The 25,356-nt window shown below is 39.8% G+C and overlaps 1 protein-coding gene across 6 annotated transcripts in view; it reads left to right on the top strand.

Annotated features, from left to right (window-relative positions):
• Positions 1–25,356, top strand: part of sardh (sarcosine dehydrogenase) — a 66,425-nt gene that overhangs the window by 13,783 nt on the left and 27,286 nt on the right. For 5 of the 6 annotated variants that reach the window (XM_040157429.1, XM_040157428.1, XM_040157430.1 and 2 more), the window contains exons 10-22: positions 708–794; positions 3,920–4,010; positions 4,248–4,389; positions 8,797–8,880; positions 9,181–9,294; positions 9,801–9,939; positions 11,659–11,772; positions 12,792–12,939; positions 16,909–17,002; positions 19,387–19,549; positions 19,746–19,914; positions 20,832–20,967; positions 22,251–23,444. In XM_040157429.1, the coding sequence (XP_040013363.1) occupies positions 708–794; positions 3,920–4,010; positions 4,248–4,389; positions 8,797–8,880; positions 9,181–9,294; positions 9,801–9,939; positions 11,659–11,772; positions 12,792–12,939; positions 16,909–17,002; positions 19,387–19,549; positions 19,746–19,914; positions 20,832–20,967; positions 22,251–22,379 (1,610 nt within the window). In that variant the 3' untranslated portion in view covers positions 22,380–23,444. Of the gene's footprint in view, positions 1–707; positions 795–3,919; positions 4,011–4,247; positions 4,390–8,796; positions 8,881–9,180; positions 9,295–9,800; positions 9,940–11,658; positions 11,773–12,791; positions 12,940–16,908; positions 17,003–19,386; positions 19,550–19,745; positions 19,915–20,831; positions 20,968–22,250; positions 23,445–25,356 lie in introns of those variants that run through there. The other variant, XR_005709683.1, reaches the window with a different exon arrangement.

Raw genomic sequence — 25,356 nt, 5'->3', positions numbered from 1 at the left:
TGAACAGAGAAGAACTCTTACCCACAATGCAGGTACAGGTATGAGTACCTATGTCCTCACGAGGATAGAAAAAGTGTTTTGATGATCCCCTTCTTCAAAAGGTTGGTGTAGTATTAGGGTTAAAGGTTAAACATGTTTTCTTTTGGCATATTCAGCAGGTAATTGAATGTGGCTGAACGTCTGCTTGTGTACTGTAATGCACACGTGTGTGCGTTTGAGTGTGTGAATGTGAGGGGGAGTGAATGCATGTGTGTATTTTTAGCCTCGGTGAGTGAAGCACTTGACCTTGGATCTCCCTCTCTAAGTTCAGTTCATTGGCACAACTGTAGTACTCTTATTTATGTGCTTACTGGGCTCTCTCTCTTTCTCTCTCTCTCTCTCCGTTACTTTACTCGTGTTCCAACATTTGTTTAAATAACTGAAGTTGCAAACATTTATTTAAAATGTTTTGCTACACTTGACTTCATGAGTGTCGCAGTTGGGTTAAATTAGATTCATTTGAATACTCCCTAAATATCCACATGACGGAAAGGAAAGGTTTAACTGTATCCCTTAGCTGTATAAGACTTGAAAGACACGGAGGAAATATTAGAGCTTTGACATAAAATAAAATTAATATTAGGGACAATGTTTCACCTCTGTGGTTAGTTTGTGTATCTTACATTTGTTTCGACTGTTACCTACAAAGTTTCTCTCTCTGTTTTAAGAATCGTTTACGGCAGACCATAAGCCGCTGATGGGAGAAGCGCCAGAGGTCAGAGGCTTCTTCCTGGGATGTGGCTTCAACAGTGCTGGTAAGTGCTGCAGGGGCAGAAAGATAGAAGGGAGAACGGGGGTGGGGGGGGGGGACTTTTAAAGAAACAAAAGAATAGAAAGGGAGAGAAAAGTGTAAGATGATAACGGAGTGTAAAGACATCTCCAGTCAAACTGTTGACTTCATAAACTTGACCTAAAACAAATAATACATAACACTGACTTCCAAATACTTCATGGTTTAGAGATTTCCTGTAAGGAATCTATAAAATGATAGAGGTCAGGAAGGTCAGAGGAATCTTCAAAGAAAGTAAATGGCAAAATAAACAGGCAGAAGAAAAACAAGGAGAAGTGGTTGAAGAGTGTTTTTCCTAGACTTTGACCCAGCCATCGCCAATCTCTGTGGACACTCTAAAGGTACATATGAATAATGGAGTGCTCTTGGGGTCCAGGGAGGGCTCATACAAACAACAACCCAAGTCACTCCATTATTTTACTCGCAGATGAGCTTACCTCTGACATTAGAAAGGGAGGAATGTGAGTATCTCAGCAATCTGAAAAGCATAGATAGAGGGGGCGTAAAGGGTAAAGTAATTGCCATTAGCGCTAACAGACAGTTGAGAGAGAATTGTTTTCTGTATAAGAGCAAATAACTACAGGGTTGAGCTTTAGAGTTTTTATGATAATAGCTTGGGAGGTGCAGAGAGGTGGATCTTAACAAGTGAGCATACAGTGGTTTCAACACTCACGCATAACACAAAAATACCTTCCTTCTTTCTTTTTCTTTTTTTTTGTGCTTCAGAAGTGGGGTTTTTCTAGAGTTTGCTGTTTCGTGAGCACTTCCTCCCTTGCTCTCTTATTTCCCGATCATTTTTCCATCAGTCACTCATTTGGACCAGATCATAGGTCAGTTATCAATTATCAGGTTAACAAAGGCTAGTACGTGTTTTTTTTTTTTTTTTTTTTTTTTTTTTTTTTTAAGGAATAAGGCAAAATGTTTTTTTTTTTCGTTTGTTTTTTTCTTTTAACAGAAAAAAAAGCAAAGCAAAAAAGCCAAATAATCATTAGTTCATCATAGTGAATTGAATATCTTTGAGTTTGTATTGTTTGGTCTGACAAAACAAGTAATTGAAGACACACCTTTGACTTTTGGAAATTGTGATAGGAATTTTTCACAATTCTATTTCAGTAAAAGACTAAATGATTAATACAAAAAATAATGGACACATATTTTCAACACATAAGAGGAGTATCAATTTTCTCATCTAACTCTCGCCAAGAAAGTTAGTGTGCGTATTTCCCAAAATGTTGAACTGCATTTCTGCAGGCGGAAATAGCTAGCGTGGCTCTGTCTAAAGGTCAAAAATATCCATACCATACGACATGACTTACTTACACAATTTCTTAGTTACACATCTCGTTTATTTAACTGGTCCATAACAGATACTCATACATCTAACAAATACATGAGAAATGTAAGGATTTGTGGTTGTATTGGGAAGTGTGTGCTGAAACTACTTCTTGGCTAACACCAGTCAGGCCTATCGACTGTGTGCTGCTTCCCAGTGTTGTCACAGTGATGTTGTCGGGTTGGGCACCATGTTGGCACAGAGACCAAATCCTCTGTTCACCAACCATATCTGGCAACTTGCACTATAGGTCGGGATGCTGCACACAAGTGCTTGGCGAACATAGGTTTCTGTTTATTCATCGGTTAAATGAAGGAGGTACATGATAGAGAAGAATGAATACAATTATGTGTGTTTTCACCCTCTTTTAAAAGCATCTTTTGAATTGCTAGCAACATCACTGTAATATCAGAAAAGAGGGAGAGAGAAAATATTAATGACAATGATGAGTAATGCAGATGAGAAAGAGGAAATGATGGATAGTGACATAGAAAGGAACAAATTTTTGCACTGCGTAAAACTACAATAATGGAATGAGACAACGATAGATGGGAAGGAAAGGGGAAGTACAAAGGCAGAGAGGAGGGATGACAAGATGAGTGGAAGCATGAGCATGAGGGTTTACACACGGATACATGCTCACACATCAGTGTGGTTGTCTTTGATGGCATTTATCAGTGCCACCTCGCCTTGCTGGTTGTCTGCACATCATCTTGTGAGAACTCCATCAACCCCCTCTCACCCTCCTCCCCCTATCTCTCCAGCCCTGCACCCATCCATCCTTCATCCCGCACGCCATTCAAATGTCCACCCAGGCTTGACCCGGAGTGAAGTGATGAGGGACGGAGGGAGAGGGCCTCCCCTTTCCCTTCATCTCTCATCACTTCACTCCGGAGAGATGGAGATGAAGGGATGAAGGAGGGATGCAAGGACACACTGGTCGTGTTGCTGCATATTGATGTAGTGCTCGCAACACGTGCGTGAGTGTGTATATGTGCACACCACACATACCCGTGATAAATGCAAATTACCAGCAACACAAAAAGGGGGTTGCTAAAAGGGAGCAGCTAATTAACCCAACAGTTTTGGGACTGGATGGATAAAATATTGAACTGCCAGTGTTTTTGGTCGAGCTGAAGTAAACAGAATGCTGCAGCTGCTGGGTGCAGCTGATGAAGTCAGATTGCTCAGGGGCAGCTGTGAGCAAGGGTCAAATGATGGAACAAAGGTCAAAGCAATCCTCTGTAGGTCATATGACATATAGAGGCTGTGGCAGAGGATGAAAACTGTTCTGGTGTTCCCTTCTCTCCTCTTGTTCGGATTTTCAACTCTCATTTCCCTCTCATGTGCTTATGCAGTTGACCCAGTTATCTATGAGAATCAGACAAAAACTGTATTTATTCTTCAACTTACAAACCTTTTCATTATCAGTTAATTCATCACTTTTTTTTCTTTTGGATTGGTCACTGAATCATTTAATTTATCAAATGTCAGAAAATAGTGAAACATGCCCATCACAATTTCTCAGGCCATGGTGATCTCGTCCAAAACCCAAAGATACTTAATTAAAAATTATATACAAAGAGAGGTGAAAAGCAAATCCTCACATTCAAGAAGCTAGAACCAGAAAGTGTGTTGTATTGATTTTTAAATTGGTTAATCGACTAATTTTTTCAGCAATAGCTAATGTATTTTCTGTAAGGGTTGGGAGATGCTGTTCATAAGTCTCTGTGTCACCCGTGTTCTGTCTGCGTCAGGTATGATGCTGGGAGGTGGTTGTGGTAGAGAGCTGGCTCACTGGATTGTACACGGCCGTCCTGAAAAGGATATGTATGGATACGACATCAGGTACATCAATGCACACAAGTACTGTATAAAAACACATAAAGGTGAGGCCATGCCAGTTACCACAGGAAGTTTTTGATAGGTTTGGTGGCGCTCTACAAAGCCAAACCTGGTCTTGAGCTTCCAATTTTATCAAAGGGGCAGCAGGAACCAGAATAATAATGAAGTTTTAATGAAGTCTTTATGATTGTGACTTTTAATGATCATTAATCTTTTTAATTCCTCCCCCTCCGGTCTCAGGCGTTTCCATAACTCGCTGACAGACAACAAACGCTGGATCAGAGAGAGGAGCCACGAGTCATATGCTAAAAACTACTCTGTGGTGTTCCCCTTTGATGAGCCGCTGGCCAGCCGTAACATGAGGAGGGACCCTTTCCATCAGGTATGATGAGCGGTTTTGATCTCCAGTGCAGACGGTTAAACAGAATGTTTCTCGAGGAGTTCAAGGAAACGACCCTGATGTGCTGTGTTTTGATTAGTCATTTAAGTCGGGGCACAGGTTTAATCGGCAAAGAAATCTCTTTTTCTCTTTGGTCCATGTAACAGCTATTATTTAATACAGTATAAAAAAGGAATGAAAAGAACTATGAAATAATTCAGATTGAATAACATATTATACTATTAGACACATTTTAGCATATTAGGGAAATAATGTCAAACAGTAAAATAAGTAAAAACCCAAATGCATAGAGGGATGGATGAAATAAGAACAGTAGCCTTTATGCAGTTATTGTTAGGTTGAAGGATGTTCCTGTTATTTTTTCTGTCATGAATATACACATAAACACAGTATGTGGTATTTGTGTCTTTATTGAACAACTTAAGTATGATGAGTCAACTAAAAGCAGAACTGTTCTCATATTCTAGTGCCTTTCACTGAAATAAGACCATATTGATATATATTTTTCCTAGATCTGATAAACATTAAGCATAACCTTGGCTTTATTCAAGCACTTTGAGTTAAGTTAGCAGGGCCTTTACTTTTCTATGAAAAAGTGTGGGCAGTGTTGTGCATCTCTCAGTATTTAGATAGACAGACACCGTTCGGGTTTTTCATAGCTGCTGGGAAAGTTTCTGGACCCATATCGACGAGGTTTCTTAACATAGATGAAACTAGTGCACATCTTTAAGTCACAGGAGCTTCTCTTCTGCCATATAACCTGACCAGTCATCTTTGATCACTGTATATTTTTAGAGGTTGTATGACTCACTCCTTTTCTCCTTTACCTGTCTGGTTTTGGCTCCTCTCTTCCAGCCAAACGTTCTACTCCATGTCCTGTTTTCTTCTATGCATCTAGGATGTCTCATCTGATATACTCTCATTTAGACATCCCGCCCAACACAATTTCCTCCCTTGTTCATCCTACTATTCATATTTAATGTGTGTTTCTGCCTCTTCCCGCGGCCTTTGTCCTTGTCACAATATGTCTTTGGTCTGAGAGAAAAATAGGACCCACTGTTTCTTTCCCTCAATTAGCCTCTCTAACCTCAGTGTCTGATTTGCTAATTGAGACGGTAATGTGGTGATAGAGCAAATCAACATATATAAATGAGATGATCAAGCCCGTACTACTCTCATCCTTTCATTTCTTTTCTCTGTCTGCCCCCCTCCTCTTCCTGTCTCCTTTTGTCAAAATTAGAGGCAAATACATGTAGCTGATTCAGATTCATGCAGAAAGCAGTTAGCAGAGTATCTTATCCCCAGCAGCTACATTTATTAATGCGTTCCTGCCAAAATGACTATGAATGATCCACTTAGCTTCGGGAGCGTGGTCCTGGATGTCTTTCAGCTTCCTTTCTCTCCTTAGCCCGACACAAACTCTTAATGGGCCTCGCCACCATATTTTATGCATTAATGACCCACTTAGCTGTGCTTTCCTGTTCCAGACTTCATTTACCTTTAACTGTTGCAATTTCTACCCCCGCAGAACAGATTACTGTCACACAAACTGCATTAACAATGTTGTCAGTGTATTTTGTAGCTCATGTCTACTGCTTTCTTAGAGCTTGTTTTATTTAGCTTCCCTCATACCTTTCATGCATGATTAAACAGATTTCTTAAAGATTTTGTAATGAATGAGCAGTCAAAAGGCATGAAGGGATGGTAACCGTCTAAATGTTTTCCAGTTGGAGGTTTGTGTCCTCACAGCGAATTTCACTGATATTATCAAGAAAAATGGACTTGCATTTTGGATATCCATGTGAAAAACTTTATAAATACCATTTGTAGTGCATCTCTTTATTGTTCTCTGTAATACTTTGAAGGACACAAGGCACATAATCAGCAGCTCATCTGTTTTCTTCCTTTTTTTTTCTGCTCACTTTCCATTACTCGAAGCCTTGTTAGAACTGTACTCATCACAAGAAGACTTTGTGAACTAGCACATCTTTTGGATATATTATGGATAGGACAGAATATCAACTTAAACTGCTCCTTTAAAAAAAGAAAAAAGAAAAAAAAAACCCTCAGCCTTAGTTACTTGATACACAATGCAAATAATGCTAACAAGTTCAATTTATGATTAGGTTTTGTAAGGAAAGCTCCACCTGTAACAAGAGCAACATACCAGTGATGTAGGATGCGTGTCATAAGACCTGCACCATTTTTCTTTTCCTATTTAAGACCACAGATTGGCAGCATATATGCTACTGTCCATGTCAGCTCTCCGGAAAAGCGACTGTTTTATCCCATTTGCCCCTTCTGATTAGTAAATTATAGTACTCTTTGATGCTGTGTGTGCTACAGGCATCAATTCACATGTTCACTTTTGTTTTCCAATGCAGTGCAAACCTCTCTCCTCACAACTGTTTAAAAACGAAATGTAGTTTGGAAACTTCAGCCTTAAACACTCATTGACTAGTTTCCAATGAGTCATTGTCATGATATCAAAGATATAAGATGATGGACAGTCAGATTAATGTAGCAGCATGCAGTGTTATTTTGATCTATTGACCTGTTCTACATCAACACGGCATTTAAACCAAAAAATTCCTGCTTTCATCACACCTTTCTCCTGCTAACACGACAGACCTTATTTTGCACGATAACAAGTGCAGGGTTAGCTGTTATCATGTTATGGTCATTGTAATTATGGCACCAGATTTTATGCCAGCCAGCTACTGTATGGAGAACTGAAAAGAGAATGCTCTCAGGTAGCCAGACTGTGTCTTGAGGGAGAGCACAGTCCCCTGTGAGACTGGGTTGGTCCAATCCTCAGCTGCATGCCCATTAGACCCCTGCTAATCACTCGTCGAGGTCCATCACCTAGCAACTAGCCTTTCTGCTTCTGTTGGAGAGCCTCGGATAAATGTAGGTATGGTAGAGCGAAGAAGGAAAAAGACTGGAATAGTCTAATTATTATTTTTTAAATGAGCTTTTGTTCATGATACTGGCTCTTGCTCATAATCATGACGAAATGTATCATGGCTAAGAGGTACTTAAAGGGTTTGATCGGCCAAGGAAGCTGTCCCTGTGCAAGTAATAAGACTGTCTACTTTTTGGAGGCAATACAAGCTTATTTCAGACATCTCTGACAGTGCTGCTCACACATATTCTCCACCTCGGTTGCATCGATGGTAAATATAGCTCAGTGTGGGATGTTTTGGCAAGAGACAGCTAGTTGCCTGCTAGGAGAGCATTGCAGAATATACCTACCAACTGTGGGCGACTGTCAATTTTAACAAGTAGGATGGTTAGCACGGAAATTTTCTTATTTCAACGCTGTTCAAAAAACAAATTAAGTTATCAATTAAATAATTGATATAAAGTCAATTAATAAAGTCAATTTGTCAATTAAGTTTGAATTAACAAATATACTATATTTGAAACAATTTAAGCCATAAGAGGGTTTTACTATCACTTCTCATCAATTCCTCCCAAGTAGGATTGTTTTGTAATATTTAGGCAAGTGAATTTGTTGCTCATTGTCATATTGTAATGGGTTTTAAAGCTGCACTAATCATTGTTGTTATATTAACAATTGATCAAATGACTGCAAAGTGAAAGAATTTGCAGGTATTGAAAAAAACACAATGAATTATCACCTGACTCTGCAGTTTCTCAGGTCTACAGACCATTTTAGCATCTTTCATCTCATTGTATTGGTTCAGCTTTACTGCTTGGTCTCAGTTCTTATCAACCTTGTTTCCCGCTGCATCAGGTAGCTCTTTCCAGCGAAAAAGCTCTGTATGTTGCCTGCCCAGCACCAAATGGCAGACAAAAGAAAGTAACCAACTTGCTGGTGAGCATAGAGGAGCATTTAAAGAGAAGGCGGAGACCAAAGGAGAGCTAAAAAGAGAGGGAATATCGCAATTACGTTCCCCAGGTAGCCAGAAACATTACTCCAAATAAATTGCTAATTTTGCTCTGACTCTGCCTGGTGTGTCATAGGGGACTGTTTGCTAGCAAGTTCACCATAACTACTTCATAGGGTGATTGTGTCAATGTTGTAGCTACAGCTTGTTCTGCTGCCCCCAAGTAGCCACAAAAAAATCACTGCTGTTTTACTCAAAAACAGTACTCAGAATGCCCTTGAGCAAGACTTAACATCTGTGGTTGCTCTGTCAGTGGATGTTTTCCCTTCTATAGATACGAGTGATTTTGCTTAATATGAGAAATGATTTATATCCATACAAATTTGTGAATATGTGCTTTTAAATAAAATGAAAGCGTCCCCATTCATGCAATTCTAAAGACACAGAAAAACACTGAATAGTAAACAGTCTTTTCTTTGTTTACTTTCTGTACTAATTTTGCCTCTTTGTTTGTGTCTGTGATTGTTTGTTTTAGGTGCTGACGGAGCAGGGCTGTGTGTTCCAGGAGCGACATGGCTGGGAGAGACCTGGCTGGTTCAACAAAGAGGGGCCTGCTCCTGTGAGACACACATTTGCACCGCACAAATATACTGTGCACAAGCACATGCATGCAAATGATTTATTTACATCCACATATTGACAAAAAGACACTTGGAACGACATAAACAATTAAGATGCAAATTTTTTCACAAGGCTTGTTGGATAGAAACTGTTGGAACAGGTTGACTGCCAATAATGGATAACATGACACAGTATCTAGCCCAGTGCTTTGTCCTTCTGTACACTTAAGAAACAGTAATGATTAATTAGCCTCTAATTGTTTTTTTGTTTTGTTTTTTTTGCCTGTGTTATTGCAAAGGTAAAAGACTATGATTACTATGGAGCTTATGACATTGGGAAGAATGCGAACTACAAGTACAACGAATTGCTGGGGAAAGAGTACACCTTTGACTTCCCTCCACATCATGAAGTGGTAAGACACCAACTGTAAAAGTGTGGGAAGTTGTGTGTGAGCATGTGTGTTACTGTGTAGAGCGTCGCTCATTAAATTGCATGCAGGCAACTCTTTTGTCAGGCCGCAGTTTGCCAAAATATTTAGGGTAGGCAGATGAGTATGAACAATCTCTGAAGGCTGCCATGAGGAGAGGGGACATGTGTCTTCATGGAAGATAATGGCCATAGACAGTAGACAGCGATGAGAGTACAGTCAGTGAGTTTTACGGTGCAAAAAGGAGTTTCAGGGGGGAACACCAAACTAACTCAGCAGCTCGGAGGACAATCCACGAAAAGAGAGTGACCAAACTTGATGTCAAAACCTCGCTATTAGTTTTCCCTGTAATTTCACTACTGTGATGAATGCTGCTTTCAAGGATCTGGTCAAAGTCAAACAGATAACGACATTATTTATATCATGTCAGGGTCTGGGTTAATTGGATGTGCGTGTTGTGATTTATTTATTTATTTATTTTTTAAATGCAGATTAAGAGGGAGTGCCTCTCATGTAGACACGGTGTGGCCGTGTTTGATATGTCCTACTTTGGAAAGTTCTATCTCACTGGACCAGATGCCAAGAAGGCGGCTGATTGGCTGTTCACTGCTGATGTCAACAAAAAGCCAGGTCAGTCTGACTGATACTGATGCAAGCAAGCACACACACACACACACACACACACACACACACACAAATGCACACACAAATGCACAGACACAGACAGATGGGAGAAAAGAATGACAGAACAAAGAGGGCAGATACATTACATCAATACAGGGACTAAACAAGATGCCATCACATGAGAAAAATAGTCTGCACTTCCACAAAATCTCAAATCCCCAAATCATCAGTTCTATGCACCAGTATTTTAGAGGTGCTGGTGAAAGTGGTGACAGGGGAGTCTTCATCGCCTAAACTTTTTGCCCACTCTCTACTGTGACAGGTGTATAAGATAGAACTCCAACTGTTCTGGATATTTTTTTCGCCCCTTTGGTTAATTTCTAAGTGCAATACTCAATCGCCAGAATAAGCCCTTTAAAAGAGTACTTAACCGATTTTAGAATTACACTCACATAACAATGTCGAGCTTACTATGGAAACTTGGCACCTACATTACCAACGTAGTCTCGAGCCACTAGTGCCAAGCAGAGATGAGGGGCGGGCTACAGCGGTCTGGTAAGTTCACTTCTTTCTCACTTTACAGCCTCAGATTCTTTTTTATTTCAAAACTTATAGTCTTGAGACCCAGCAGAAGCTGATACAAGTGGCATCACTTGAGGAAATTTAGCAGACTTCACGCTGCTCCCTCTGGAGCCACAAAATACTTTATACAACTTTTTTTCATATATGCAGTAGTTCTCCCTAAGACCTGTAAACAGATTCTGATGTGTAAAATCGGTGGAGTTACCCTTTAAGCTTGTACAGCTAGCGTTTAACACCAGGAAATGTGTTTACCCGTGTGATACCTCTAAATGTAATATTTTAATTATCTGTAGACTCTTTATTGATATCTTGTGCTGTATGAAGGTAGCTTCTCAAAAACGTGGCTTTTTCAACGTGGTAGATGTTCATCATCCGACCTTGCTCTTTTTCTTGTCTACCACTCTTTCTCACTTCCAGTTGTCAGCATATTAGTTACAGGGGCAACACTTGTTCAGAGAATATTTAATGTCCCAGCAGGCCAACTTATGCTTCCGTGGCATATTTGGACAGACTTTTCTGTAATACCTGTGACAGAATTAAACTATTATCAATCATTCAGTCAAATGAGAAATGACTGAGGGACGGTCACATATTGGCATGTCCCTGTAGCCATCAGGTCTTTGGCAAATAGATGACAGACATGTCGTCATTTTATGTCTCCTGTGATTCAATACAGACTTCATTCATTAGTAAATTATTCTGAGGATGTCTGCATTATGAATAGCTCTGATAAGTGACATTTTCAGCAGTCATTGCAGTTTTTAATGGGGTTCACATGCCGTTTATGTCTACCCTAAAGATTCAAATGTCGTCAGAGCGAGTGCATTCCCTGGAAGCAAAGATTGATAATAACTGCCCCTTAAAAACAACGAAGTTGTGAAAGAGGTGTAAGTACACTTCAGGTTATTAAAAATTCTTACTTATCCATGCATGAGGTGCAGGAGAGCACACGCGCACACAGTCACACAAAAACTTAGAAACTGGATTACTCACAAAGAATGAGTTAACATCTTAAGATAGACGTCAGATTTGTGTTCATGCTTTATTTCCAGATTTCCGTCAGCTTGGTTCCAAGAGACTGCAGACTTTAAACTGGCCTACAAATTATGCCGCGAGAATGCATTGTTTATGCGTGTGTTTCAGGCTCCACTGTGTATACCTGCATGTTGAATAAAAGAGGAGGGGCGGAGGCTGACCTGACAGTGAGCAGACTGGAACCTGGTGCAGCCAACCTACCCTTGGCACCGGAATCTAATGGTGAGAAACTGTGTGTGTGTGTGTGTGTGTGTGTGTGTGTGTGTGTGTGTGTGTGTGTGTGTGTGTGTGTGTGTGTGTGTGTGTGTGTGTGTGTGGTTTTCATATTTATCTGCTATATTGTTATATCTGTTGTGCTGTATGTTATTCCATTCTTCTGTTTTGTCATTCTAACTGATTTGTTTTATTTCTGGATTTATCTGTCGGTCGATTGTATCTTCTTTTGGGGGTTTTTTTGTCATTTTGCTCAGTTCTGTTTATTATGTCTCCCAGTTTATTTATCAATACTGGTGTATTTATCAGTCTGTTCTGTTTTATGACTCAGTCTGTTTGAAATCTGTCTTTTAGCTTCAATCACACTCTCACTCACTCATTTTACCTACTTTTCTATGTATTTTCCTATCCACCAGTTTTTACATAATTTTCAATTTGCATGAAAACCAAAAAGCATTGACTCAGGAAGCACAAGAAATTTGCAACTAAACAGCTGAAACATTGCGAAAAAGCAATGTTTCGTTGTTAACGTTGGCTGTGGTGGAGAAGTCATTGTTTCATGTTACCTCCACCTCTATCACCATAGCAGCTAATTGAAGACACTCCCAGGTACAAAAAGATCAGAAGAGACAAATTCATTTATTTAGTTAATAACCATGTTACAGTAGCTGGGGAGCAGCAATTGAATGTCATAATGTTTAAAAGTTACTAATGCTTGCTCAGTTATACAATCTTGGCACGTCCTCTTGAATATATCCACAAATAACCTCAAGGGTACCATGACTCATTTTGCCAAAATTTTAAGAAATTTGCTTAAAACTTGTACATTTTAATCTACATATAACCTCTGTCACTGTTTTTGTTGTATTTTGATGTAGCTACCAATTCATGTGCTGTGTCTGTTGTTGTCAATTTGTCATACTACTTACAAGTTCCCTGTCAGTTGTCGTACTTGTCTGATGTTCCATCTGTCATTGTTTCTGTCTCACTCGCATTAATCACCCCCACCACCACCACCTTCACTCCAGGTGATGCATACTACCTGGCCATCGGAGGTGGTGTAGCAGAACACAACTGGAACCACATTAGAACAGTTCTTCAGGACCAAGGTTTCCGCTGCCAGCTGACGGACCACTCTGAGGACATGGGGATGATCAGCATCCAGGGGCCCAAGAGGTAGGAATAGAAAAGAAGAAGGGAGGGAGGGAGGGTAGAGGGAGGGTAGAAAGCTATGAATAAATGGAGATATTGTCGTGATTTATATATCCAGGTGAGAAAAAGACAAAAGGAGTGAGTGAGTGAGGGCAAAGAGCAGAGGAGAGCAGAGGAGAAGGTAACTGATCGGTCTAATGACCAGAATGATTCACATCCTGGACACAAGAGGTGGGGAAACTGTAAAGACGAGCTGTTGGATCGATAAGCGCTGGTTAAGTAGCTATTCTTAAGACTTGCCCAAAGGCATAAGAGGTGAGTGCAGGGACATAGGTGGACTGAAAACTGAAGACAGACGCCGATAGGTTCGAGGTTAATTCTGCACTTTAATGTAGCCATCGGCTGTTTCACGATGCTGTGACCACTGCAATGAAAATACATTTAAATCTATTTTTTATCTAAGTAAGTGATGATACAGATTTCCCAGAGCGGTTACACTCTCGGTCTCAACAACACCTTGAGTTAGAGATTCATGAGCTTAAATTGTCGGACCTGGCAGGACCTGGCACTGTCATCTAAATCTAGTGAGTCCCGTCCTTTTAAAAACAAATTAAGCATCATGGAGACAAGAGCTATTTTGACTTCTAAATGAACATATGGTGTACTTGAATGGATGTAAGTTTTTTTCAAACCTAGTGGTTCAAATAGACCAGAATTGGGGGGGGGGGGGGCAACCTGATCTCTGGGCCCAGCTCTCAACATGGATTGACATAGTTTCTTTTGTAATAATGAAATATTTACACAATAAGTATGGCATTACTATTGCATAATATGAACTCACAGAAGATACTGGTGTTAAATTCAACCAAAAGATCTGGTTTCCTCAGTCTCAGAGTTCCACAGGATATTAGAGTGTAGAATGGTGCATTCAATTTCCATAATAAAAGGTAATCCTATAGAATCACATCTCCTTACCTGCACTGTCTGCCATTCCTGATTCCCTAATGTAAACACTGCAGCGATGATGCTTAGCAAATATGTAGTCTTTATTCATAGTATTTATATTAGGTCTCATGAAATTATACAGTTTAGCAGGAATCTAAAGTTTCAGATCTGAGATCCCTGAACGGGGACCACCAGGGATTAAGTTGTGACAGCAGTCTTCTATATGAATGCCATCAAACACTGGACTTACATGTGCCACTGGAACTGTGGCACAACAGAAGTTCTGGACTAGGACTTCAACTGACAATTATTTTCATTTTCTCGATTGAATGTCAGAAAATGGTGAAAATCACAATTTTCCATAGTCACAATTTTCTAAAACCCAGGTCTTCAGATGTCTTGTTTTGTCCTCAGTTTACTGTCACATAAGACATAGAAAAACAGTAAATCCTCACAATTTAGCAGCTTGAACTGGTAAATGTTTGGTATTTTTGCCTGAAAAATGTTTTAGACAGTTAATCAGTTATCAACATTGTTGCCAATTATTTTTCTGTTAATTGAGTAGCTGATCATTCGATTAGTCAATCAACAGCCCTAGTCCGGACCTGGTTTGGGTCCTACTAGCGCCAGGATTTGGAAAGGGCTAGATGCTTGCTTTGTAAAATGCATCATTACTCTTGGTAGTCTTGTTTAATTAAAAGGCGGTCGTAAAATGTAGGCCATTCAGACATCTGTACAGGATGCCTAAAGAAAACACATCTAGTAACACCTCTGGTCACTTTGTGGTTTTAAACATTAAAAGATGTGTTTTTGCCACCGTATGCAGTTTAAAGCAGAGACAGTTAAATTTGTAAGATACCATATTCCTCTAGGTTTTTCTTCTTTTGCAGGAATTTTTTCTTAATTGACTTCTCTATTATCACCATCATCTTCGTTTTTCTTTACTGTCAATACTGTTTTCCTCCCCTATCTCCAACTCTGTGGTTTGCATTTCTTGGGATTCCTCTCAGAAAATTTCTGTAACAGAATAATCAAATTACCTAACCTGGAAATGTCACAATATTCCTTTTTTCATCCATCAGAATCATCATCCATTGATTTCTTCATCTAAGGATTTGAAACCATCTACTGCACAGGTGAAAATGGTATTTCACATTTGGACATAGGAGATAGTCCAAGCTTGTCACTTTCTTCTTGCTTCTTATAGTTTTGCTTTGCTCTTCACTCAAAGAGCAAGCCAGGCCACCGTTGCCTCTTCCCGATCTCATTCCCTGAACCCCTCATCTATCTTTTTCTTCCCCTCTCACCTCCTCTCCTCCCCACCTCACTGCCCTCCATCCTTGTTCTTCCCTCTTACCAGCAGCAGGGTTAGGCCACTCTGTTCTCTGTGTGGGCTGGTTGATTTCTTCTCATTGAGGCTTCTCTCATCTTCTGTTCTCCCAGGTTTTCTTTTCTCTCAGTCCTCATTTGTCTGTAGATCTTATCCAGCTCTTCCTTAGTCTCTTCTCCCCACTCAGTCACTTTTTGCTCAGTCACCTATTCTCAGGGTCCTGTTCCCTTTTTTCATATTCTTCTATCCCTCTTGCTTTTATTGCTGACACCAAACCAGAAATCACTGTGTTGCTAGCAGCAGTAGAGTGAGTGAGTGAGTGAGTGAGTGAGTGAGTGAGTGAGTGAGTGAGTGAGTGAGTGAGTGTGTGTGTGTGTGTGTGTGTTTATAGACACACACACACAACAGGATGTTTATTATGAAGCTCATTGAATTTTCTTGGGCATCCAAGACGCACTCAGCTTCAGAGTGTCTGTGTTTGCATCTGTGGATGTTTCCTCGTGTGCGCATTTGTGTGTTGATAATATATACAAGAGTGACGTCTCTCTGCAAAGCACTATAAAGATTCTCAGCTCCCCCTGATTGGCACTTGTCACATATGAGGAAGTGCAGAAAATCAACTCTCCGATGTTTGGGTCTTATGAGGCAAATTGATCTCTTTAAAGCTTGAGGAGAGAAGGCGTCTATGGAAAATCATTTTTTTTCTTTTTTTTTTTCCCCAGAGATGTCTCATTGAAATTCCCTGGAGAGGGAAGTCACTACACTTGCAGATTCTCTCTCACACAGCTTGGCAGCAGGCTCCAAAGGGTGAAAATGGTGCTTGCTCCGTTTGCTATATTATAACACTTATTTCTAATATATGAAATTATGTGATATCCTATAAGAGAACCCTGTGTGGTTGTGTTTGTATTCATCCTGTGATCCAAAGCTAAGATCCAAAGCCACTAGGTGGTGGCAAGTCAGACACACACACACACACACACACACACACTCAAATGGAGCCATTCACTGATTATATATAGCTAATTGGCCTTGCTCTTGGACTCGTGAGTTCAGTGAACAAAGCCCTGCTCGAGGGAAGACAGAAATCAGAGGACAGCCTGAAGAAAATAGCCGCCTCTGCATCATCCCCATATGCATGCATGCATGCATGCATGCACACGTGCATATATGCAAGAAATGTTTTATTCACATAAGACCATACCGCATATACACAATTCTACATTCAACTATGGCCACATCAATTGCTTTTTAGAAAAAGAACACCCACACAGCTACACAAACATGTACACACAAACGTAAGCTGAACCCTTCCCCAAATATCTTCAACCCTGGCTCCCTGCCACACTGCAAAAATATCTTCCAGAAAGGCCTCACGTATTGTATTCCCTACCTGCCCACTCACAAACGTTCAAGTGTGCAAGTAGCAAAGTAAGCTAAACTTAGTTCTTTTTTTTTGTTGACTCATCTTTATGTAACATTGATTTTTAGAGTGTATGCGTGTTTGTGGGAGAAGGAAAGATGGCATGTTTCTACAGCAAATATAACGAGCGCTGCTGAAGTTTTGTAGTAATTTTTTCTTGAAATATTTAAGATTTAGATTAAAAAACTATTGTTAATTTTCTTATAGTTCCATTATTACTTGTGATGTGAGAAACACACCAGTTAACAGGTGTAAATGTAAAAAATGATTTGTCTGTGTTTGTCTTTCTGTGCAGTCGAGAGGTACTTCAGGAGGTGTTGGACACAGACCTGAGCAACGAAGGTTTCCCCTTCTCTACCCACAAAGTTGTCAACGCAGCAGGACATCAGGTGAGAAGACACACGCGCACACACACACACACAGAAACACACTTTCTGGGTGCCTCAACTAATTTCCAAAGTAATTGAATGTGGTATATTTGTCAGCTTCGAAATAACCCTGTCAGTGCTCATTAAAAAAAATGCATTTAATTAAAAAAATACTTCCTGTTGAGTGAAACTGGTTTATTGTTTCAAAAGTTCAGTCAACAGAGATCGTGTATTGTGTGTGAGACGGATCGCATGTCTCAAGACATTTTTGTGACTCACTAGATGTCAACGTTGTCCACATTTTTTGTGTTTCTCTACCTCTTCCCACCTTCTATCTCTCTCTAATTCTGCCCCTGAGGTCTAGCAACTCAAAACCCACAAAAAAAGTTTATATTGCTGTTGTTTACAAGCACAGGGGAAATCAAATATTTATACATTACAATAACAATAATGCTGTAAGGTGTGTAGCCTCAGCTTCTCGCGGTGACCTCTGCAGTGTGTCTGGCCTCAGATCAAAAAGAGCATGTTGTACCGGCACATGCAGCAACACATACGTCCACAGACACTCGCTCTGTCTTAGTTACTCTTGCATGAATTATGCAATGCTCCAGTGATTGCAGTCAACATCTTCTCACAGCTCTGCAGGAGTGTTTGAGTGTGTTTTTGTGTGTGTGTGCATACAAATTGCTTGTGCTGTGCTCCAGCTGGTTGCTGGCCTTGTCTGGGTGACATTTTAATGGCTGCGCTGCTGCGGGAACAGAGCTCTCTCTCTTTCTCTGCCCTCTGCTCCTCTCATAGCTCATTAGTCTCTCTCTCTCTCGCCCTCTCTCTCTCACCAGTTGAAGCGAGTGTGCTGGCATGCGTGTTAGATCATACGCTGTCATGCTCATAGGCATTTTTGTGTTTGCTGTGTGTGTCTGTGTTTGATGTTTGCCTGGTAGATCTGAGTGAAAGCGCATGAGGCATCCATGCGTTTCTGTGTGTTTTAAATGCGTTGCCTGTGTATCTGGTGGATTGTGTATTGTGAACAAGCGCAGGCCTACATGTACTGTCCTCCCCAGAGTTTCTTGGTGTACATATGGGGCCCAGGGTGATCCCTGGCTGGCCAGATGGTCTGGCTGTCAACGCACCCACTGGGGAAACTGTTGGGAGTTTTTTTTTTCTCCTCATTTTTCACTCCTTTCCACATTTTCTCACTCGCCTATATTCCTTTTCCTCCTCTCATGTGCTTTCCCTCGTCTTTCATACAAATTTTTTGCATCTTCAACATTCTGGTATTTGTCATCCTGGGTGTTATTCTCATATCGTTTTCTATTGTGATTATAATAGACTGACAGACACGGGACAGCTTTAAATTCAACAGAAATAACCTCAAACCCTAGTCTTTAAGTTTGAAGTTAAAAACGGAAAGTAGTCCAATGGAAATCCCTGTAGTTGTTGTTGCAGACAGCATAACATAACTTGTCTGCTATATTACTGTGCATACACTGGTTTCTTTACATTAGAGTGAAGCAGTTCAGTGCTTTAGCTTGTGTGCATACTAAGAAAAAATGCAAGAAGATAGTTTGTGTGTGCAACTTTCCGAATTGCAAAAATAAAACTACGAGGTATGCACTGTGTACCTGTTTTCATCAATTGCCACTGTACGACAGGGAGGCTCTAGGTGTGGGTTATGGTATAGCTGCTAGGTGATTCACTTCAACAGGTACAGGGATTTATCAGGGGATTGCTTTCTGTTTTCCCTTTCTGGTGGAAAGACAAGTTTTTGAGATGATATTTATTACAGGGTTGTTTTTTTTTTTTTTTGTTTTTTTTAAAGCCGTGGGAGGCTCGTGCTCCTTACCCCATTCAACCACAGTTCTTGCTGCATTTCCCCAAATCTTTACAATTGAGGTGTTGAGTAAAACCTTATCCTGTCTACTGGTCTTGAAGGACAAAATTATTAGAATAAAACCAAGATTTACAAATACTTAACCTTTTAATTTCTGGCATCTCCTTTCCTACCTTCAGTATATGTCAGTTAATCTACGTCTTTCTCTGTACCGTTTTTCTGTTCTCTTTTCTTTGTCACCTCATGCCCTCCTTTCTCTCTTTCCAGATCGAAAGCTTTTTGGGACACAACATGCATTTCTAAAAAGGAAATTACGGTGTCCCTGTTTCCTCCTTTGTGCACCTTATTTTATCCGTGCATCTGTTTTATTCTCATTCTCTTCCACTGCTGTTTGCTTTTCTCTCTTCAACAGCAGCACATGCATCCCTTTTTGTATTCTAAGGCATGACAAGTAAATCTGGTCCTTGAAGATGAAGTGTGTGTTTGTGTTTGTGTGTGAGCACAAGCAGAGGCACGGCAGCTTGGTACTCTGCATGCTTTTCTCAAGCCTCCTCTCTACCCCTCTCTCGTCCAGGTGCGAGCTATGCGTCTGTCATTTGTCGGAGAGCTCGGCTGGGAGCTGCACATTCCCAAAGACTCGTGCCTTCCAGTCTACCATGCCGTCATGGCTGCTGGCGCAAAGCATGGCATCATCAACTCAGGCTACAGGGCCATCGACTCACTCAGCATAGAGAAAGGTAACTTTTGATGAGAGGTCATAAAACGTGTCAAGCACCTCGAGGTGCTCACATGCACTCAAATGTTGATGATAGGCATGTAACAAAAAAGAGCCAATCTAAGTGTATGAGACTACACATAAATATTGGGGTCGGTTTTTGCTAACGTCTCCATGCTCAGTGATTCTTGCTCTTTTTCTCCTCCTCTCTTTATCAGGGTACAGACATTGGCACGCCGACCTTCGCCCAGATGACACACCCTTGGAGGCAGGACTAGCCTTCACCTGTAAACTGAAGAGTTCGATGCCGTTCCAGGGTCGCGATAGGCTGGAGAAACAGAAAGAGGAGGGGCTGAGGAGGCGCATCGTCTGCTTCACCATTAATGAGTCAGTAAAGCCTCTGTTGTGAGATTGTATTTGGCCGGAAGGAAATTCACGAAGCGAACAAAATGTCTTCAAGACAACAGAAAATTCAAGCATTGAAAAAAAATGTTTTTTCTAAAATAAATCTTCCTGTACTGAAGCCACTAGTTCCACAAATAGATTATTAACTATAACCTAAAATAATTTAGGAAATAGTCTGCCTCAGAGAACAGCTCTAATAGTTCTAATATTGATTAATTTACCAAATGTCCAGTGAGTAAATGTAATACTGATGTATATGGTTTGAATGCCTGAGCCAATGATATACTGTGAGACAGGATGGCGAAGCAGTTTAATTTAGTTTAGCATATACAGGCCCAAAGTGAAACGTCAGAAATATTTCTGTCTTTGTCAGATTTTTGTCCACCCTTTCATAGCTCTCCAGTGAAAATCTGGTTTGGTGATTATTATTTAAAAGGATTACATCCTCAGATGGGCTGAGAGAATGCTACAAACCTTGGGTTTATGAAGCCAGTTAGATGTACACAAAAACGCACTGTTTTCAAACTAAAAATAAATGTTTTTCTCAGTTCATAAAGGGTTTGTATTTTGAAGACGCAAGTTTACCTGATAACAGCAATTTGGTAACATGAAAACGTTGCTTTCTTTATATGAAGGAGATTATTAATGTTGTTAATGTTGTTAATCTTCTGTATGGGCCAGAAGGTCCTGATTGGTGGGAATGTTTGTGGTTTTGTTTATATATACATATACACGTACACACATGTGCATGAGTGCGTGTGGGAGAAAGGCTTTGGTGTTAGAGTGGAGTCTAACATTAAATTAAACTTAGATGGAATTAGTTGATTTTGTGAGTTTGAAAGAAACAGGGCACGTGTGGTTTGTGTTTGAATGTAATTAAAATTTTCTCTCTCTCAAAGGAAAGTACCGATGTTCGGTCTGGAGGCCATTTTCCGTAATGGAGTTCCTGTTGGTCACCTACGGCGTGCTGACTATGGCTTCTTTATCGACAAAACTATTGGTTACGGATATATCCGCAGCCCTGATGGAGGAGTGGTAATGTTCAGTTTTGTTTTCTGGGCTTTCTGTTGTCATATATGTAATATTTTGTAATTTGGTCTGTCATTCAGCCTCATTTTTCTTGAATCAAGAACATGTTTTACCAGCAGGGTACAAAAATATGAGCGGGTGGGTACATCAGTGTTGTTAATAATAATTTTTATTTAATAATAATAATAATAATACAGAAGCACACACCATAACAGATGGAACATCAGATAGAAGGATGGAAGCAGCGAAAGAGACACAAAGTTATCGGTTGAAGTTGTGTGCTTAAAGTCATGCCCCATATGCGTGCGGGTGTGCGCGGGGGGAAAAAAGCGTAAACATTATTTTGATATATATTCGGCTTATACTAAGAGATAACTCAACTATTAACACGGAGACACAGGATTAGAACTTGCAAAATGTATTTTTATTTCACTGTCTTGACGCTTTAAAGCAGGGCCTCCCAAAGTGGGTTACTAAGCTAGCATTAAATGTGTTTTTTAGAAAGTTAATGAACATAAATGCACAGTGTGAGTTGCATTATCCTTAACAAGTAAGGCTATGCTACGCAAATCATGAGACGCCTTCTTGCAGTAACTTGCATTTTACATAGATGTCTACAGTAGGTTCATGATTTGTAACTGATTCCTTTTGTTAAAATGAATAAGAAAATGATATTTCATCATATTGTGATACGAGTGAAATTCAGGTAAATAGGAATCTTAACTGGGCTTTGGTCTCAGATTATTGCAGTGTGTAAAACACTTGTCCATTTTTACTGAGATAAGGGCATGAATGTCCTTCCTGGTGTGCCTTTGCTGTAATGTCATACAGCTGTAGATTATGTGGTTGTTAGTCTGTGAGTCTTTGACCTCAGTGCTGTTCCTTCTAAAGCCGTCAACATGGAAGTAGTAAAAAATAAGTGGGAGAGCTGCGGGAAGGGAAAAGGGAGTCAGTGAAAACTCGCTCTGTGTTACGAGGGAGCTGGCATTGACTCGTGAGTGAATGAATTACTTAATAAGTCCTGTGACGTTCTCTTGTGTCAAACGTGATTGCAGTGAAATTGTCCATTCTTGATTGCTGTGCCACTTGGGAACACAATTTTTACACAAAGAGTGTGGATTAAGTGGTCATGTCATTCTCTCTCTGTTTTAATTTCCACTCTCTCATCTCCAAAGCTTAAATTCTCTCCTTTCTCCTTTTCTGGCTCATCGCCCTTTGTTTTTTTTTTTTTTTTGTTTTTTCTTGCTTTTTATTTTTTTAACCCCTTCCTTTCTGCCTTTCTTTTTCAGGTGAGTGCCGATTTCATAAAGAGCGGCGAGTTTACCCTGGAGAGGATGGGAGTGACGTACAAGGCCAAGGCCCACCTCAAATCTCCATTTGACCCTGAGAATAAACGAGTCAAGGGCATCTACGCTTGAGAAGGACCACAGATGTAAAAACTGAAGCAAACACACACTAGTTGGAGACTGAGGCTGAGAGAGGTGCAACTGAATTTTTTTTTTTTTTTTTTTTTTACATGCAGGTGCATCTGATTTAATCTTTAACTCTCTGTCAATTACTAGGTATCTCAAATGTTGATAATTTTATTCAGATTTTATCTGTGATTTGATAGATGTGTAGTGGATGTGATGGGAAAATATGCTCATTTTAAAATTTAGCCTTTTAGGGGTGGTGTAAAATCTGTCATGATAAAGACGTGCTGAATTGAGTCTGTTCTGAATGTTTCGTATGCCCACTCTAGATTTGAGAGTAACAATGTGTTTTCTTGTGAATGCTTTCATGTGAGTAGTATTACTATGAAGACAAATTTAAGACGTAAATCTGTCATCTCAAGTCTTAATGAAGAATTAGCGGCTAGCATTGCGCTGAACCTGATTCATTAGCATGATTATAGGTGTGATGGTGATATTTTATATGATGCACAGAAAGCCTTTAAAAGCCTTTTTTAGCCTTTTTGCCTTTTGTAACTGAAGCCCTTATAATAGGGCTAAAAGTAACAGTTACAGATCCGTGTGTGTATGAATGGAGGCCCATTTCAGCCGATGTGATGGAAAATAAGAAAAGAGCCTGTAAGTCATTATAATGAAAAAACTTTCTCGAAATAACGACTTAGTATCTCAAAATAATGATGTAATATATCCAAATAATCAGAAACTTTCTCAGTATTTTGACTTGGGCCTACCATCACGAAGTCGTGCGCACTAGCGAGCTTTCTGTCATTGCTATCACAAAAGAGGTACGCAGGCATATGGTTTTGCAGCACTGATGTAGAGCAAGCAGCTTGTAGATATTGTTGTGCTCTCGACAGCAAGCTAAACTTGGATGCAGGCTTGACGAAGTCATCGTATATCTACTTGTACAAACTGTAGCAAAATAATGTTATCCTTAACATTGATCTGGATAATGTGTGTAACAACACATTTAACATTATTTTTGAATATTATTTTATTTATTTTATAATTTTTGAAATACTGAGTCATTTTTTTTTTAAGTCGTTATTTCGAGAATTTTTTTTTTTCATCATGTTAGCAGAAATGGGCTTCTATATACGTGTGTGTGTGTGTGTGTGTGTGTGTGTGTGTGTCGCTACTCAAAGTAAAGACCATCAAATCTCAATAAGTGGCCAGGGCCTTTCTGTACCTTAGCTGAAGAGAAAACTAGACCTTTATTAGAAACAGGCTGTTATTAGAGTCAAGTTTTAATTCTAATTTTGTCCTCAAAGCGCAGTATATTTTCTTATTTACGCTATGAGGCCACAATACAATTATTCTCAAACTACGCAGTTGCCCTGCAGGCAGTTAGAGTCAGATTACAGTGGCTGATGTTTGTGCTGATAATAATGACTAAACACAGAGTTTTAGTTGCTCATGTGGTATCTAAATCTGAGGCAGACAGCCTGAGTATTCGTCAGAGGGAAAGGGAGACAGAAACACCCTGAGGCGCAGTGCACCAGCCAGGGACAAAACACTGCTGGAGAAGAATGACTTAAGAAGACAACAGTTAGAAGAAAGCAGCTGTTAACTTATACAGCTCCTTTGTTTTCTGATCCCCCTCCATGTTGCTTTGCTCTGCAGTGTTAATCTGCTGTTGCTGCTTTTTGTAAAATCAATGCTCGTAGTTTTGTTTTTGTTTTGTTTTTTTTAACAGATATGTTGTTCTTTAATGAGGCTATCTGCTGACAACTCATATGCTTATAACTCCCATTTGTCTAGTTTTGCTGTTAAATCAAACTCAACATTTTGGGCATCTCCTTCACGGTAAAGCAGTTCAGCGGGCATTATCAGCTCTCCTTTTTTCCAAGAGTACTTTAACTGTGAAGCATCTGCGGAGAGGGCAATGAAAACTGCCTGAGCCTCATTAATGAATACTTTCAGTACATAACAGGAGCTTAGTGCAGTGGAGCAGCGAGTAGTATTGTAGGACTCGTAATAATATTGTGGAAAATCACAAGTGTTAATTGTGCTGAATCAACTACCTGAGTCAGGGCAATAAAGAAGCCTTTATTTGAGAATTTCCTGAGCCGTTACGTTCAGAATTTATGGTGCCTTTACATGTATACGGTGTGTGTGTGTGTGTGTGTGTGTGTGTGTGTGTGTGTGTGTGTGTGTGTGTGTGTGTGTGTGTGTGTGTGTGTGTGTGTGTGTGTGTGTGCATAAAAACTGCCAATAAGCGTGCTAGCTAGGTAGCTCCTGGTCTTACTAAGCTTTCAGTCTTATGAGAAAAAAGTGACTTAAACAGCAAAAAGACAAATCACTAGTTTAGCATCTAGTTTAAATGCCGGTGCTGATATGAACAGTAATTAAAAGATGTTTTGTTAATTCTTTGTGTTTACATTAGCGTCTACAAGTCAACTACAAAATGTAGTTCCCTAGTTTTTGATTTGACACTTAACATGGAACTTGATTATGGACTATATTTTCTGTGTTTTCAACCACTTGAATTACCGCTGTTTAGGCCAAGCAAAAACCAAAGCTCATCATACACACTATGTGAACAACGGCCAGAAAAAGTGGGTCAAAGTAGCGGAAGGCATTTGTATGTATAAATACTACTTGCTTCTCAGTTGTGTGTTGCAACACGTTCAACACAAAATGTGTACTAATGCGCAATGATTCATTGATTCTGCCCAGAAGGCCATTAATCATTGAAATGGTTGTTCTCAGGAGTAGCTTAGGTTAATACCAAGATTTATATGGGAAATGTGAAATGGACTGATAAACACTATCACCACTAGTCGTCTAACACAGTTTGTCATGAGGTTTTTCCTAATACTGTTTATATAATTTCTCTTTCTCAGAGTGTAATGTGGATATTGCAAAAAATATTAATTTCTCACTGCTAAGCTTTTAAATATGTTTTTTGAAATTCTGCATCCTTGTTATTGCTGTCTAACAT

The sequence above is a fragment of the Xiphias gladius genome, chromosome 20 (assembly GCF_016859285.1).
Source record: "Xiphias gladius isolate SHS-SW01 ecotype Sanya breed wild chromosome 20, ASM1685928v1, whole genome shotgun sequence".
NCBI classification, from domain to species: Eukaryota; Metazoa; Chordata; class Actinopteri; order Istiophoriformes; family Xiphiidae; genus Xiphias; species Xiphias gladius.
Note: the sequence above shows the minus strand (reverse complement) of the source record. Positions and strands in the feature narration are given on the sequence as shown.